We start from the raw sequence: 12,047 nt of genomic DNA, 5'->3' as shown, positions 1-12,047 counted from the left end.
GAGCGGTGGGTCAGGCTCCTCCAGGGTGGGCGAGTAGTGTGCTGGGGTGGTGGGAGAGGGTTTGGGTGGGGTGGAGGAGAGGGGAGAGGGTAGGGGTATTGCGGAAAGGGGCTCCGGAAAGGGTAGGGTACTATAAAACGTTAGTAAAATTAGTTCGGGTCTGGGGGATTCTAGTGGGGGAGATTAGGGATGGGAAGAGAGGAATCTGGGTGGAGAGAGTGCGCTCCCAGATGTTCTCCTCCCCTCTGGTACTTAGGGATGCTCCCGGGGAAGTGCTGAGGCAAGGGCTACGGAATATCAATTCGGAGAGGATTCCGGCTAAATATCGGGACATTGCCTGGCTGTCCCTACACGGCAAATTATATGTCAGAGAGAATCTGAGAGATAGGAAGATCCAGGACAGGAATTGTCCAAGGGGGGAATGTGTGGGGAAGTTAGAAACCATGGACCACTTTTTGAAGGACTGTCCCTTTTCCCGGGGGGTGGGTGACAGGGTTTCTGCTCTCCTCCAGATCCCCACGTTCCGTTCCTATACGTATGCGGACTGGGTGTATGGATATCGATTCAAGAGAGGTCAGCTGGATCCGGGGACGGGGTTCTTGATTTCGCTCATTCTCCGGTTCTGTCTTTGGATGGCTCGTTGCCGGGTATCCCTGCACCAAGAAGATCGATCCATTGAACAGGTCAGTTGGGATGTGGTGCGGGCTGTACAGCAAGTGGCGCAATGGGAAAGAGTGGAGAGGGATTCACAGATGGTGTCCTTGTGGTGGAAGCATGTGAGGTTAAAGGCCTTATGATTATAGTTACTGTGATGTTGTGTTGGTTGTAATTTTAGGGGGGGAAAAGGGAGGGGGAGGGGTGTATATATGTATAGGGTCAGAAGGGATTGTTTTGGTGATAGAATGGTTTGTGTTAGGCATGTGAATATTGGTATTTATATGATTTCTGTATTTTTGTTATTCGTTGCTGTAAATAAAGAAATCTCCAAGCGTCCACCACCCTCTCCGTGAAAAAATACTTCCTGACATCTTTCCTGAGTCTGCCCCCCTTCAATCTCATTTCATGTCCTCTCGTTCTACCGCCTTCCCATCTCCGGAAAAGATTCGTTTGCGGATTAATACCTTTCAAATATTTGAACGTCTGTATCATATCACCCCTGTTCCTCCTTTCCTCCAGGGTGTACATGTTCAGGTCGGCAAGCCTCTCTTCATAAGTCTTGGAACGTAAATCCCATACCATCCTCGTAGCTTTCCTTTGCACCGCTTCCATTTTTTTAACATCCTTCGCAAGATACGGCCTCCAAAACTGAACACAATACTCCAGGTGGGGCCTCACTAACGTCTTATACAGGGGCATTAAAACCTCCTTTCTTTTGCTGATCACTCCTCTCTCTATACAGCCTAGCAATCTTCTAGCTACTGCCACCGCCTTGTCGCACTGTTTCGTCGCCTTCAGGTCCTCAGATACTATCACCCCAAGATCCCTCTCCCCGTCCGTGCCTATCAGACTCTCTCCGCCTAACACATACGTCTCCCTTGGATTTCTACTCCCTAAGTGCATCACTTTGCATTTCTTTGCATTGAATTTTTGTAGTGCACTGGTCCCCCTCACATGCCAGGACACCAACCGAGCACCCTAGGGGGCACAGCAGTGGACTTCATAAATTGCTCCTAGGTACATAGCTCCCTTACCTTGTGTGCTGAGCCCCCCAAAACCTACTACCCCCAACTGGAGATAATGGGGCTCATTTTCGAAAGAGAAGGACATCCATCTTTCAACATAAATCAGAAGATGGACGTCCTTCTCCCAGGGACATCCAAATCGGTATAATTGAAACCCGATTTAGAACGTCTCCAACTGCACTCCGTCACAAGGATAGCCAAAGTTCAAGGGGGCGTGTCAGAGGTGTAGCGCAGACAGGACTTGGGCATGCCTAACACTTGGACGTCCTTGACCCATAATCAAAAAAAACACCCCGCCGCACCATGCTTACCTCGCCCTCTTCTCCCCAGATCCTTTTCTTTTTTGTTTAAATTTACCTCTCCGGTGCGCGGCAGCGTAGGCAGCGTTAGTGAGAAGGAGGCGGCGCTCCCCCGCCCCGACGTGTCTTGCCTTCGCTGTGTCCCGCCTTCTTCTGACGTCAGAAATGACGTCAGAAGAAGGTGGAACCGAGCGAAGGGAAGACACGTCGGGGTGGCCGGGGGAGCGCCGCCTCCTTCTCACTAACGCTGCCTACGCTGCCGCGCACCGGAGAGGTAAATTTTAACAAAAAAGAAAAGGATCTGGGGAGAAGAGGGCGAGGTAAGCATGGTGCGGCGGGGTGCCCCCCAGAGGATGGCGCCCTCCTGCCATGCTTACCTTGCTTACCGCGTCGGCACGGCCCTGCTCGACAAACACCTAACACTGGACAATCAAATATCAGCAGTTACATCAAAATGCTTCAGAACATTATGGAAATTGAGAAGAATAAGAGACTACTTCCCGAGACACTCATTCAGGATACTGGTTCAATCAATGATACTATCACAACTAGACTACTGCAATGCAGCATATGTAGGATGCAAGGAAAATACACTTAAATCTCTATAAACAGTCCAAAACACGTCAGTAAGACTTATCTTCAAGAAATCAAAATATGAGAGAGCAACCTCATTGCTTGCAAAACTACATTGGTTACCAATCAAGGTAAGACTACTTTTCAAAGTGAGCACCCTAATCTTCAAAATACTATTTGGAATGGCACCCGAATACATACTAGATATGATCAAGCTATCCCCAAGAAATGCAAGCTCAGAAACTAGAAGCTACCTACTTCTACATCTACCCAACTGCAGAAACACTACCTACAAAACCTACACAGCAGGATTTAGCTACCTGGGCTCCAAATGGTGGAACTCAATACCAAAACCCATAAGAGGCATACCAAACATCCTCCAATTCAGGAAAGAAATTAAAACCTACCTCTTCAAAAACAACTAACTACAAAAGCTACATCCACCTTCCCTTTTCAAATCAACTCTCTAAACAAATTAATAAATAATTCCAAAATGATACAAATAATGACAAAAACTATAGTCACCTTTTCCTTGTCAAACCTATTTCTTCATAAACTCAAACGACAGATGTCCTCTCCACATTACTAAGCACGATTATAACTCCACCAAAATGTAAATTGTAAGCCACTGTGAACCAAAACTTGTTTTGGGTAATATTGGGATGCAAAAATGCATAAATAAATACATTTGCCTAGATTTGAGCCTAGTTCTGAAAGTGCTAAGTTCCTAAACTTTTTCCCCATCCTAAATCCTTCCTCATTGGCACCCATTTTTGATGCTCCTAAATTTAAGAGTTTAATGAAATTCTGAGTATAAATTTAGGAACCAATTTTTCCCCCATCCTAAATCCTTCCCCATTGCCACCCATTTTTGATGCTCCTAAATTTAAGAGTTTAATGAAATTCTGAGTATAAATTTAGGAACTCAGCCCAGTAAATTTTCAAAGAGGCCAATTTAGGAGCCTAACTCTCAAAGTTAGCAACATAAATAGTTTGAATATTGGGCCTATGATAATTGTCCCTCTCCTCCAGGGATGACCTTATCCTTGAGTGATGCAAGTAATACCCCTGGGACAGTATCAGTTTTTCTGTTACATCCTGGGACTTCTGGGTCTGTCTATTTCTTAGGAAGCATAGAACCTCATATCTCAGGTGGAACTGGAAACCATAGAGAGGCATAATCGAAAGGGGCACCCAAGTTTTCCTAGGGCGGGGAAACCCGTATTATTGAAACAAGATGGGTGTCCATCTTTCATTTCGATAATACGGTCGGGGATGCCCAAATTGCGAAATTTAGTTCAACCTTAGAGATGGTCGGCCTTAGAGATGGTCGTCCCCGATTTTCGGCGATAATGGAAACCAAGGACGCCCATCTCAGAAATGACCAAATGCAAGCCATTTGGTCGTGGGAGGAGCCAGCATTCGTAGTGCACTGGTCCCCCTGACATGCCAGGATACCAACCGGGCACCCTAGGGGGCACTGCAATGGACTTCATAAATTGCTCCCAGGTGCATAGCTCCCTTACCTTGGGTGCTGAGCCCCCCCAACCCCCCCAAAACCCACTCCACACAACTGTACAACACTACCATAGCCCTAAGGGGTGAAGGGGGGCACCTACATGTGGATACAGTGGGTTTCTGGTGGGTTTTGAAGGGCTCACATTTACCACCACAAGTGTAACAGGTAGGGGGGGATGGGCCTGGGTCCGCCTGCCTGAAGTGCACTGCACCCACTAAAACTGCTCCAGGGACCTGCATACTGCTGTCATGGAGCTGGGTATGACATTTGAGGCTGGCATAGAGGCTAGCAAAAAATATTTTTAAAGTTGTTTTTTTAGGGTGGGAGTGATCACTGGAGGAGTAAGGGGAGGCCATCCCCGATTCCCTTCGGTGGTCATCTGGTCAGTTCGGGCACCTTTTTGAGGCTTGGTCATAAGAAAAAATGGACCAAGTAAAGTCGCCTAAGTGCTCGTCAGGGATGCCCTTCTATTTTCCATTATCGGTCGAGGACGCCCATGTGTTAGGAACGCCCCAGTCCCGCCTTCGCTATGTTTCCAATACGTCCCCGTGAACTTTGGTCATCCCCACGACGTAAAGCAGTTGAAGACGCCCAAAATTGGTTTTCGATTATGCCGATTTGGGCGACCCTGGGAGAAGGATGCCCATCTCCCGATTTGTGTGAAAGATGGGTGCCCTCTTTCGAAAATAAGCCTGATAGTTATCAAAGGTGCCTCTTTAACCAAACTTCTTTTAAAATTATTGGGAGCTTGGGAGAGTGGGGAGTTCTATCATAATGATTTAGGGAAGGACTCCCACTAGCACCTTTCCTGGAGCATATGGGGATACACTAAGTTTAGGTATATAGGCCAGTAGTATTCTCTCCCAATACTCAAGGGCCACCAATGGGTAAAGTTATGAACATACTTAATGAGTATGTGTGAGAGATATTTTCATATAATAGAGATAGTAGGCATGCAAATCTCATGCAAATTGATTAGGGATATTCTGAGAACCTGACCCATTGACGGCCCTTGAGGATTGACAGTGAATATCAAGGGGCTCTTTGGCTCCTCCTTCACCACCACAATTCAGAATTCAAAGTCTTGTTCTCCTGAAACCAACTTGACTACAATCCCCAGGAGCTAATAGAGTATGGAAGGAAGACTAGCATCTAGCTCCACTTGTCTAAAGAGAGGCTGAGCCAGTCCTGGTTCCCCACCCATTGCATGTAGGGAATTGCATTTTCAGTTTCTTAAGGGCTGGACTTAACTTTTAGTCCTTGCACCTCTTCATACTCTCTGCTCGCTCTCTTGTCATTGTTGGTGGTGTGAAGGGATGGTATGCCTACACTATTAACAGACCTGTGCACGCTGTCTCACCTTCTGAAGACTCATTGTTGTGTCTAGCTTTTCAAAACATTGTTTCTCTCCTTCTCTTGTCTTTTCCCTGCCTCCACTACCCTTCTTCTTCCCTTCCCTGCTGTGTGGTATATTTTCTCCTCCTCCTTTTCCTGCTCCATTTTTGTCATTTGTGAAAAATATTTGCTCATTATATTCATTTCCATTCTCACTTCATTTATGTTCTTTATCCCATTATTTTGCCTCATTTCTCATGCCATATATTACTTCCTTTCTTGATCTCCATATTTTGGATCTCATTCCTCCATTAAACAATTTCCCTTTTATCATATTTGCTCCGGTTTCCTTTCCACCTCCATATTTGTCTGTCTTTCATTCTCTCCCTCCCTTTCTGCATTGCTGCACATGCACTCTTATTTCCCTATTCTCCATGTATGATATCCCCTTTTCTCCATTCTTTGTCCCTCTTGTACTTTATTTTCTCGTCTGGTGTCTCTACCCTCCCTCCCTGCTTCTGTACTCTTCTCCTTTCTCCTCTGCTGTTTTCCTCATTTACTCTTGCCCCTACCAATCTTTTCATTTTGGGTTGTGTCCTCTTATCTCACCCTGCTTTCATGTGTTCTTCCTACACCCTAACACCTCCCTCCTGTATAAATTCCTTCTCTCCATGTCCCTGTGCTACCTTCCCTCCTTGTTGGAACCCATCATCCCGTTCTCCTTCCCTCTCCTCCCCCTGTTCTGTTTTGCAGTCACTGTGTCCATCAGATATTAGAAAGTGTAACTTTCATTCATCAGTGTGACATTGTGCACAGAGACCTGAAGGTCAGTATCCAGCACTTACTTTCCACTTTGAAGCACTGGCTTTGGGGGATCTTGGGGAGGTTGGAGGGTGAAGGGCAAAGGGCAAAGGTTTGCATGTCTATGGTCCTCAGCGGATTTTGGCCCAGGCAGATGTTGCAGTCTTGGTAACTGAGTTTTGGAATGAGATGAGATAAGTAAGGTTTTTAAAATTTTTATATTAAATGTTTGGTTGTTTCTTATTGTTTGTCTAGCATGAGCAAAGATCATAAGCGAAAGGTCAGCCAAAAGTGAAGACGGAGCAGAGAATGGAGCATATCCTATTGCCTATTCCCCAAAACTTAGGCCAGCTCATTGAGGTTCCCATTCATCCTCAAGCTGGCCCTCTTGCCTTCTGCCCTGTTTTGGGGCAATTATTAAACTGTGTGGTCAAGTTTCAAAATATTCCTGGATATTCAGCATCAGTTGCATTCTAAATAGCGGCACTGAATATCCAGATAGACTGCTGACTACCAGTTATCAAGATAATGGCAATATTTAGGCACTGCTATCCACATAACTTAAGACAGCAATTTTACTGGCCTAGTTTATCCAGATGGTGACGTTAAATATTGCCGCTGTCTGGATAATTTCATGCTCTGCTCATGCACCATTTTGACACTATCCAGATAGCATCAAGAGATAGTAACATAGTAAGTGATGGCAGATAAATACCTGGACAGTACATCCAATCTGCCCAACAGTCACACTCATTATCAATTCATGATTAATTCAACAATGAACATGGTATTATATACTTGATCATGGTCTTTTTTGGTGTTTCTGGGACATAGACCGTAGAATTCCGCCTGGCTCTCTCCTTATGTTCCGACTACTGGAGTTGCTGTCAAAGCCCACTCCAGCTTCTCCAAATCCATCTTGTCATTTGCGGGACCCAGACTGTAAAAGTTGCCATTGAAGCCCTTTCCAGCCCATCCTAAACTGGATTGCCATATACAGAACACAGACCTAAAAAGTCTGCCTGGCAACGACCTTAGTTCTTCACAGCTGGAGTCACCATCCAAGCATCACTCACATCCACATGCAGCAATTTAAGGTATTTTTTTATACCATCCATTTCTAAATAGAGATCTTTTGTGTTCATCCCACACCTTTTTGAATTCCATCACCATTTTTGACTCTACCACATCCCTCAGGAGAACATTCCAGGCATCGATCATCCTCTCTGTGAAAAAGAATGTTCTGACATTACTCCTAAGTCTACCACCGTTTTCCCTTGGATGGTCTGTAATAATTTTCAGTGGCACTAAAAATCAACAGATGTCCTCAGTCTGCAGCCTTTATCTGGGTAGCAGGTGCTTCTAGCTAGATAAGTGCTTTTGAATATTGGGCCATTTATATTTTTGGGGTATGGATATTGGGTTATAAGGGGCTCCCTGAGCCAATTCTGATTTTTCTGAGCTCTTACATCAGAGTGTTTCCTCCTGCAGAAGTCCAGTAGCCAGGTCTGGTTGGTACTGAAGCAAACTAGATTATTGTCAGACTGCAATACCTTCTGTTGGACCAAAGTAAGAATGGTTTTCCAATAAAAGGGGCAGCAACATATGGGGTTTGTAGTCTTGGTCCTTTTCCACTATTTCTGAGGACACAGACCTACAAATCTCTTCTTCCTCTCACTTTTCACCATGTCATTTTCCCCAGCAAAATTGTGTTAGAATCACTCTACATAACTATCAAATTTACTGCATTCTTGAAGAGAGGCTGTTCTTTGATTGTATGTATATGGGAAACAATGCCAAATGCAATAGGCAACAAATATTAAAGTTCAGACTTTGTGTCAGAAACCTCATCTAACCAATGACTGGTTGCCCTGCTCTTTTCATAGCCATCAAAGTGCATCTGGCACCAGAAAACTGTGAGGAGCATGAAGGGAAAGATGGCTTTGGACTTAAGGGAGAAGAACATTGGCATTAGATCACCCCTCTCAGAGATCAAATAACCATAGTAACATAGAGGGGCATAATCAAACGGCGCTGGCCAAATAGATGGCCGGCCATCTATTTGGCCAGCGCCGCAAAGAGCAGTCCTGAACCGTATTATCGAAAAAGATGGCCGGCCACCTTTCATTTCGATAATACGGTTGGGGCCAGCCAAATGTCAGATATGGCCGGGTTTGAGATGGCCGGCATCGGTTTTCGCCGATAATGGAAACTAATTCCGGCGATCTCAAACCCGGCCAAAACCAAGGCAGTTGGTCGTGGGAGGAGACAGCATTTGTAATGTACTGGTCCCCCTGACATGTCAGGGCACCCTAAGGGGCACTGCAGTGGACTTCAAAAATAGCTCCCAGGTGCATAGCTCCCTTACCTTGGGTGCTGAGCCCCCCAAATCCCCCCAAAACCCATTCCCCACAACTGTACACCACTACCATAGCCCTTAGGGATGAAGGGGGGCACCTACATGTGTGTTCAGTGGGTTTTGGTGGGTTTTGGAGGGGTTAACATTTACCACCAGAAGTGTAACAGGTAGGGGGGGAATGGGCCTGGGTCCACCTACCTGAAGTGTACTGCACCCACTAAATACTGCTCCAGGGACCTGCATACTGCTGTCAGGAAGCTGGGTATGACATTTGAGCTGGCATAGAGGCCGGCAAAAAAATATATATATTTTGTTTTTGGTGGGAGGGGGTTAGTGACCACTGGGGGAGTAAGGGGAGGTCATCTCCAATTCCCTCCGGTGGTCATTTGGTCAGTTGGGGCACCTTTTTAAAGCTTGGTCCTGGAAAAAAAAGGACCAAGTGAAGCCGGCGAAATGCTCATCAAGGTCAGCTTTCTTTTTTCCATTATCGGGCGAAGCCGGCCACGCCCCACCCCGCCCCCATCCCGCCTTCGCTACCCTACCAACACGCCCCCTTGAACTTTGGCCGGCTCCGCGACGGAAAGCAGTTGGCGCCGGCCAAAATCGGCTTTTGATTATACCGATTTGGCCGGGTTCAGGAGATCCCGGGTTTAGGAGACCGCCGGCCATCTCCCAATTTGTGTTGGAAGATGGCCGGCGATCTCCTTCGAAAATAAGCTGGATAGTGACATAGTAAATGATGGCAGATAAAGAACTGAACGGTCCATCTAGTCTGCCCAATAAGATAAACTCATCTTACATGGCATGTGATACTTTATATGTATACCCAAGTTTGATTTGTCCTTGCCATTCTCAGGGCACAGACCGTAGAAGTCTGTCCAGCATTGTTCTTGTACTAAAAGTTCTGAAGCTAACATCGAAGCCTATTAAAATTTACACTCCAGCCCATCCATATCTATTCAGTTACGATCAGGGCATAGTCCGTAGAAGTCTGCCCAGCATTGGTTTTGCTTCCCAATTACAGGCGTTGCCAAACAATCTCAGCTAAGATTCTGTAGATCCATTCTTTCTGAACAGGATTACTTTGTGTTTATCCCACTCATGTTTGAATTCCATTACCGTTTTCATCTCCACCATATCTACCACCCTTTCTGTGAAAAAATACTTCCTGACATTACTCCTGAGTCTGCCCCCCTTCAACCTCCATTCATGTCCTCTAGTTCTACCATCTTCCCGTCTCCAGAAAAGGTTTGTTTGCGGATTAATACCTTTCAAATATTTGAACGTCTGTATCATGCCACCCGTGTTTCTACTTTCCTCCAAGATATACATGTTCAGGTCGGCAAGTTTCTCCTCGTATGGTTTGCAATGCAAATCCCATACCATTTTTTTAGCTTTTCTTTGCACTGCTTCTAGTCTTTTTTACATCTTTAGCAAGATACAACCTCCAAAACTGAACACAATACTCCCAAGTGGGGCCTCACCAACGACTTGTAGAGGGGCATCAACACCTCCTGCTGGTTATACCCCTCTCTATGCAGCCCAGCATCCTTCTGGCCTCAGCCGTCGCCTTGTCACATTGTTTCTTCACCTTCATATCCTCTGATACCAACACCCCAAGGTCTCTGTCCTGAGTCGAGCTTACTAATCTCTCCCCTCCTATTCAGTATCTCTCTTTTGATTTCCTGTACCCCAAGTGCATCACTCTGCACTTCTTGGCATTAAAGTTTAACTGGCAGGATTTTCCTTTGATAAAGCCATGTTGCCTCAGGTCCTGTAACCCGCTGGCTTCTAGAAAGTTAACTATCCTTTCTTTTAGCAGCGACTCCATTATTTTTCCTACTACCGACGTGAGACTTACTGGGCTGTAGTTTCCCACTTCTTCCCTGTCTCCACTTTCATGAAAAGGGACCACATCCGCTCGTCTCCAATCTTGCGGAACCTCTCCCGTCTCTAAAGATCTATTAAATAAATCTTTAAGAGGTCCCACCAGGACCTCTCTGAGCTCCCTCAGTATCCTGGGATGTTTCCCATCCATCCTCATAGCTTTGTCCACCTTCAGATTCTCCAGCTGTTTATAAACTCTTTCTTCCATAAACAGTGCAGTATCCACTCCATTCCCAGATACTCCCTCCGCAGCCAACCACGGTCCTTCACCAGGATTTTCCTTCATGAACACCGAAGAGAAGTAATTGTTTAGCACATTCGCTTTATCTTCCTCACTCAACACATAGCCATGCTCATTATCTTTCAGTCTTGTAATTCCATTCCTATCTTTTCTCCTTTCTCCAATATATCTGAAAAAGGTCGTCACCTCTCTTTTCATCTTTAGCCATTTTTTCTTCTGCTTGCACTTTCGCTAGCAGTATTTCCCTCTTCACTTCTTTGAGTTTAATCTGATAATTTTTTCCATGATCATCTCGTTGTGTTCTTTTGTATTTCTTGAACAAAGCCTGTTTTCAGTGGCGTTCCTAGCTTGGATTGCACCCGGGGCGGATCGCCGATGCGCCCCCCCCCCCCCGGGTGCAGTGCGCCCCCCGCCTGCGAAATTACAGCTTTCCCCCCCCCCGGCGAAATGACACCTCCCCCTGGGTGCGTGCCACTGGGGGGGGGGGGTGCCGCGGCGCGCGCCTGTGGGCTCCGACTTCGCTAACTTCCCTCGTTCGCTGCAGCTCCCTCTGCTCCGGAACAGGAAGTAACCTGTTCCAGGGCAGAGGGAGCTGCAGCAAATGAGCGAAGTTAGTGAAGTCGGAGCCCACAGGCGTGCACCCGGGGCGGACCGCCCCCCCCCCCCACCCCCCTTGGCCACTGCCTGTTTTGCTCTTATTTTTTTATGTACTTGTTTGGAGAACCATATAGGCTTCCTATTTCTCTTGTTTTTATTTACTTTCCTTGCGTAAAGATCAGTTGCCATATTTATAGCAGCTTTTATCTTTGACTACTGATTTTCCACTTCTCCTATGCCTTCCCATGCCAACAGCTCCTTCTTCAGGTATTCCCCCATTTTAATCGCTTTTTCCTTTTAAACCCCTATCCCATTACATCAAGAATATGTAGTCCTGTGACTTAGATACTATGCAGTGGTGTCCACTGCTTGGTGATTGCCTTCACTGGCCACTGAACACTGAATGATGTGCTCTGCACTATCCCCTATTTCCCTGGATTGTGTTTTACTTTTGAATGATTAATTTTTCCTGTGCGCTTTATTTCCACTACTATGTGGGGATCTGTTCAATTAGTCTAAAATAGACCTGTATTTCAGAGCAGCAGACCCTTGAATAGTATGGAACAAGCTGAAGGAAAAATACTTGATGGAGCTCTGCACCAACCTGAAGCCTTTTGATGACCCTTGAATTGACTGAAGTTAGTCAAAGGTCTTCTGTTCAGTACAGAGCCCCTTGAGCAGGATAGGTTACACCTCAGTTTAATTCCTATGCAAAAGTCCTATTTAGTAAGGGCTAACTTACATTCTGGACTTC

General features: G+C 46.0%; 1 protein-coding gene across 21 annotated transcripts in view; it reads left to right on the top strand.

The window, feature by feature from the left end:
• The window catches only part of CAMK2B (calcium/calmodulin dependent protein kinase II beta), a 453,822-nt gene that overhangs the window by 214,309 nt on the left and 227,466 nt on the right, over nt 1-12,047 (top strand). For 10 of the 21 annotated variants that reach the window (XM_030201731.1, XM_030201720.1, XM_030201735.1 and 7 more), the window contains exon 6: nt 6,162-6,234. The exons of 10 other annotated variants lie outside the window; for them this stretch is intronic. In XM_030201731.1, the coding sequence (XP_030057591.1) occupies nt 6,162-6,234 (73 nt within the window). Of the gene's footprint in view, nt 1-6,161; nt 6,235-12,047 lie in introns of those variants that run through there. One more of the 21 variants, XM_030201725.1, reaches the window with a different exon arrangement.

The sequence above is a fragment of the Microcaecilia unicolor genome, chromosome 4 (assembly GCF_901765095.1).
Source record: "Microcaecilia unicolor chromosome 4, aMicUni1.1, whole genome shotgun sequence".
Classification (NCBI taxonomy): Eukaryota; Metazoa; Chordata; class Amphibia; order Gymnophiona; family Siphonopidae; genus Microcaecilia; species Microcaecilia unicolor.
This window is presented reverse-complemented; position numbering and strand designations above follow the sequence as displayed.